At 47.0% G+C, this 3,758-nt stretch overlaps 1 protein-coding gene across 1 annotated transcript; it reads right to left on the bottom strand.

Moving 5' to 3' along the window:
- Window positions 1-810: 810 nt before the first annotated feature.
- LOC146176041 (uncharacterized) lies at window positions 811-2,965 on the bottom strand. Its single transcript, XM_084580905.1, has 2 exons — window positions 2,745-2,965; window positions 811-1,833 (listed from the first exon to the last, which is right to left on the bottom strand). The coding sequence occupies exons 1-2, from the start codon at window positions 2,852-2,854 to the stop codon at window positions 1,182-1,184; spliced, it is 762 nt and encodes a 253-aa protein (XP_084437031.1). The 5' UTR covers window positions 2,855-2,965; the 3' UTR covers window positions 811-1,181.
- Between the last annotated feature and the right edge of the window lie 793 nt (window positions 2,966-3,758).

Genomic DNA, 3,758 nt, shown 5'->3' with positions numbered 1-3,758 from the left:
TGCAAGTTCTCGAAAGTCTGAACAGAGTAGCACTGTCAAGAAACGAAAAATAAATAGGTGCAGTAAAACGTAATTAATTGAACCTCTGCAATAAACACGTTCCCAAAAATTTAGGTTTAGAGCAGACAAATTGCAGTTAAATTTCCTTTCATAACTTGCTTAACAAAAAGAAAAATCGCTATAACACTTGAAGAACAGTATAACACAGTACGTATTTACTAGTCCCCTCAAAAGGAGCGGACACGCCTAAGTGAGATTGTCCGCGCTTGTGTCTAGACTGGCAAAAACTTATTCGGCGTGAATGGGTAAATTGTTTTAAGTAAAAAATGATCACATCCTGCACATAATGTATCGAATGAATAAAAACGTGCACCTGAGACTCTAAAACAAAGGCACAGCTTATATATGCCATTTGCAGGATCCCTTGTCAGTGGATGTTCTTTCGAATTGTCTTTCGTACTTCTTTAACTTCACGCTTGCAACTCAAAAAATACTGAACCTAATAATACCGAAACTATTCACGTGGTTTAAATACAGATACACTGCGCGACCTAGATATTTTTCCTTTCCACGTTACATGTTATTCTCGACAGTGTGCGCAATATAATCTTCATTACAGAGTCCTAGTGTGCGAGGTAATCCATTCACCTAGTTCAAAGTTGGGCACGGCCATTCGACCGAGTAACTGGCTCTAGAAGGGCCCTGTTGGTTATTTTCGTACAATGCAGGATAAAATATTGCGGAGATTTATCCCGGTTACGTCTTATTACACGAGCGTCAGCTCAGTAAAGCATGGCTACACAGTTGTTTCGATGGTATTAAATATTTATTTATGAAAAATAGATTCACTCATGTGTATGCGACATATATGTTAGACTAAAAGTTCACATCGGTTCAGTATCACCGGCAGTTAAAACCGTGGTCGAAGTAGCGGCAGCTTCCGCTGCCTTTCTATCTCGTTCATGCGTGCGTTTTCTTTCATCTACCAACCAAGCTTCTCGCCGTTCTTGGCTTTCGGTTACAATTTGGCCTGCTTCTTCTTCAGCTCTTCTTCACAGGGATCTGCACTCTTCTGAATCACCAGACGCTGCGTAACACCTACTCCAAACAGTCGTCGCACATGGTCTGGAACGCGCCTCAAACATGGCGAGACTGAGAAGCATAATCTGGGGCGCGTTGTATCATGGCGTGGAAGCACGGCGAGTGAGAGCAACCGCGCCTGAACGTTTTCGACCATAGAAGGTGGCCCACAAGAAATCAAGCTCGGTCCGGCTATCGTGCAGCTGTGACTTCAGGGCAGCAATCTTCACCTTATTAGAGTGTACTAGCCTGGCCATCTCTTCTATATAGACCTTGTGCGCGGCCCGCGACCTCTTTGCCGACTCGTTTCTCTTGCGGCGCTCCCAGTACGCCTGGTTTTTACGTTCTGCAAGCCTCCGTCCTCGACGGCGCGTCGGTCCAGTGGTACACTGGTCTTGCGTCGGCCATCCATGAACACTGCCGCAACCATCGACAGCTGCGTTAATGACAGCAGACGAAGACGATTCGCTGCTCTCAGCAGACGCGCGGTACCCTTCATCACCACTGTCGAAGCAGTTATACGTGCTGCCGCTGGAGTTGTGCGGTGGCGAAGGAGTCGTCCTGGGAGACGATGATTCGCTGCGCGAGAGGTCAAGCGGCGGCTCGTTGGAAGCTTGAAGTCCTTCGGTGGGACTTCCACCACGTGACCCCTTCTCCTGAGACGACAACAGCGGTGATTGCTCTCTGTCTGGGACGTGCTGCAGGTGGTCCATCGTGAAGGCTGCTAGATTTCCGTTGAAATCCAAGGTAATGCTGCACAGAGGAGAAGGTATGAAAGGTTAAAAACCTGTACCCTAGTATCAGCCATTATTTGAAGGACGAGTAACAAGACTCCAGGACGTCTGACGACTATATATGACGCTGCCAGCAACAGACAGTGACGACAAGCAGGACAAAATATTGTTGACGTGTTGGGTCTAATAGAGGCTCACAACCTAGTGGGTGTCTTCTATTTTATATAAGGGTGCACAACAACCACAACACAACCAGCTAAACGCTATCGTGCGCCAAGGGGGCTACCGTTGTCAAAAGGGTTACCTCTTAATGGCAGGTGTTTCAATATATGCCGTGCACAGGACAGGCACCGAAGCGTTTGTTCGTGGAATAATTCACATTGCCATAAAATGTTGCGCAAACTGCGTTTTTATTTGCCGTGCGACTGCGCAGCACCTTCCTGGGGGACTTGTCGCTGCCTCGGAGTCGATAAGAGCATCTGAGGCGATTTGGTTCTGACTTTAATGCGAATTAGCATGGTAGGTAAACATTAATAAAAACAATACTGCCAAGTTAAATATCACTGGGCATTGTACAGGCCAAAATTCAAAAGTAAATGAGTGACCATAGTCATGGCTATTAAACACAGTCATAAATTTGCTAGGCTAACTGTTATAGCGTTGCTATACAACCGTTTTCATGCACAGACATATTTCGGCGATCAAGACATTCCACGGGACGGCTGCAGTTGGATCAGTGGTTTCGCAATAAACGCCTCTGCGAAAAAGAACTCATAACGAAAATTTGCCGATGACTTCAACTTGGTCGATGTTGCGGTGCACCTTCACGGAAGTGACTGACATAAAGCTTACAATGCGCAAATGCAACACTCATAAGGCGACATAAGTGGACACGACGGCATGGCATCGGCCAGGTTCGACATGCCTCACCTTTTCCATGTGCCGCTGCTCGTCCTCGCATGCTGCTGGCCATACGGTCTCATCACCGGCTGCTCTATGAACCCTGCCGCTCCAACACTGCAGACCTGGTTACCCGCCATCACCGTGGAAGTGCGGTGATAACTGCACCGGCCGTCACCATCCGAGGAAGCGCCGACACCTAATCCGCAATTCTGCCCTACAGCGGCACCCCCGGAGCTGCCCAGCTGCGCGGTATCTGTGCGCCCGTCACCGTCAGCAGCGCCACCTTATATAAAACGTGCCGAAATCAACACCCACACACTTCAGTGGACTTGGCGGCATGACATCGCCCAGATTTGATATGCCTCACCTTTTCCATATGCAGGTAAATGATTATGAACTTTTCGCAAAGCTAACCAGTTCTGCTGGTCTTGTTGCGCTGCCGAGCTCCATGAAGTTTCATTGCTCTTATGATTGACTGTGCGCATGCGCTGGTTAATCTTTGTCTGCTCTGCGGCGACCTCGAACAAAACCCTGGGCCTATCTTCACCCGCTCTGGCGGGGCCGATAATAATGACTTGCTGCAAGCACTGGAGCATTCTACTAAAAGAAATGAAAAATATCGATACCAAATTAGTTAACCAAGAGATGACGTTCGAAGAAAATAATACAAGGCTCTCTCAGAAATAGAAGATGACTGCGTCTCATTAGGCTCTACTAAAGCTTCATTTGAGGACATGCAGTGCCTTGCAGTATAATACTTCTAAGATTTCTGATGGTATAACTTAGACTGGATGACTCCGAAGACCTCACTCGCCTTTGCCATCTCGTTTACTTTGGTCTAAAAGATGGTAACCGTGAAACGTGGGAGCAATCAGAAAGGATAATTATCGAACTCTACAGCACTAACCTGCAGTGTTAACACGAACCGATAAATATGGAACGGTACCACCGCCATGGCCGTTACGATACTGGAACAAACAGACCGACAAGAGTCGAAGAAGCAAATAGTTGCTATCTCAAAGAAGTTAAAAGGAACAAACT

Source organism: Amblyomma maculatum, chromosome 10, assembly GCF_055883805.1.
Source record: "Amblyomma maculatum isolate TAMU_Amacu chromosome 10, ASM5588380v1, whole genome shotgun sequence".
NCBI lineage: Eukaryota > Metazoa > Arthropoda > Arachnida > Ixodida > Ixodidae > Amblyomma > Amblyomma maculatum.
Note: the sequence above shows the minus strand (reverse complement) of the source record. Positions and strands in the feature narration are given on the sequence as shown.

Coding starts and splice junctions, on each gene's coding strand:
- LOC146176041 (XM_084580905.1), bottom strand. CDS start 2,854: ATGGCGGGTAACCAGGTCTGCAGTGTTGGAGCGGCAGGGTTCATAGAG. Junction 1,834..2,744: donor AGCAGCGGCACATGGAAAAG/GTGAGGCATGTC, acceptor TCCTCTGTGCAG/CATTACCTTGGATTTCAACG.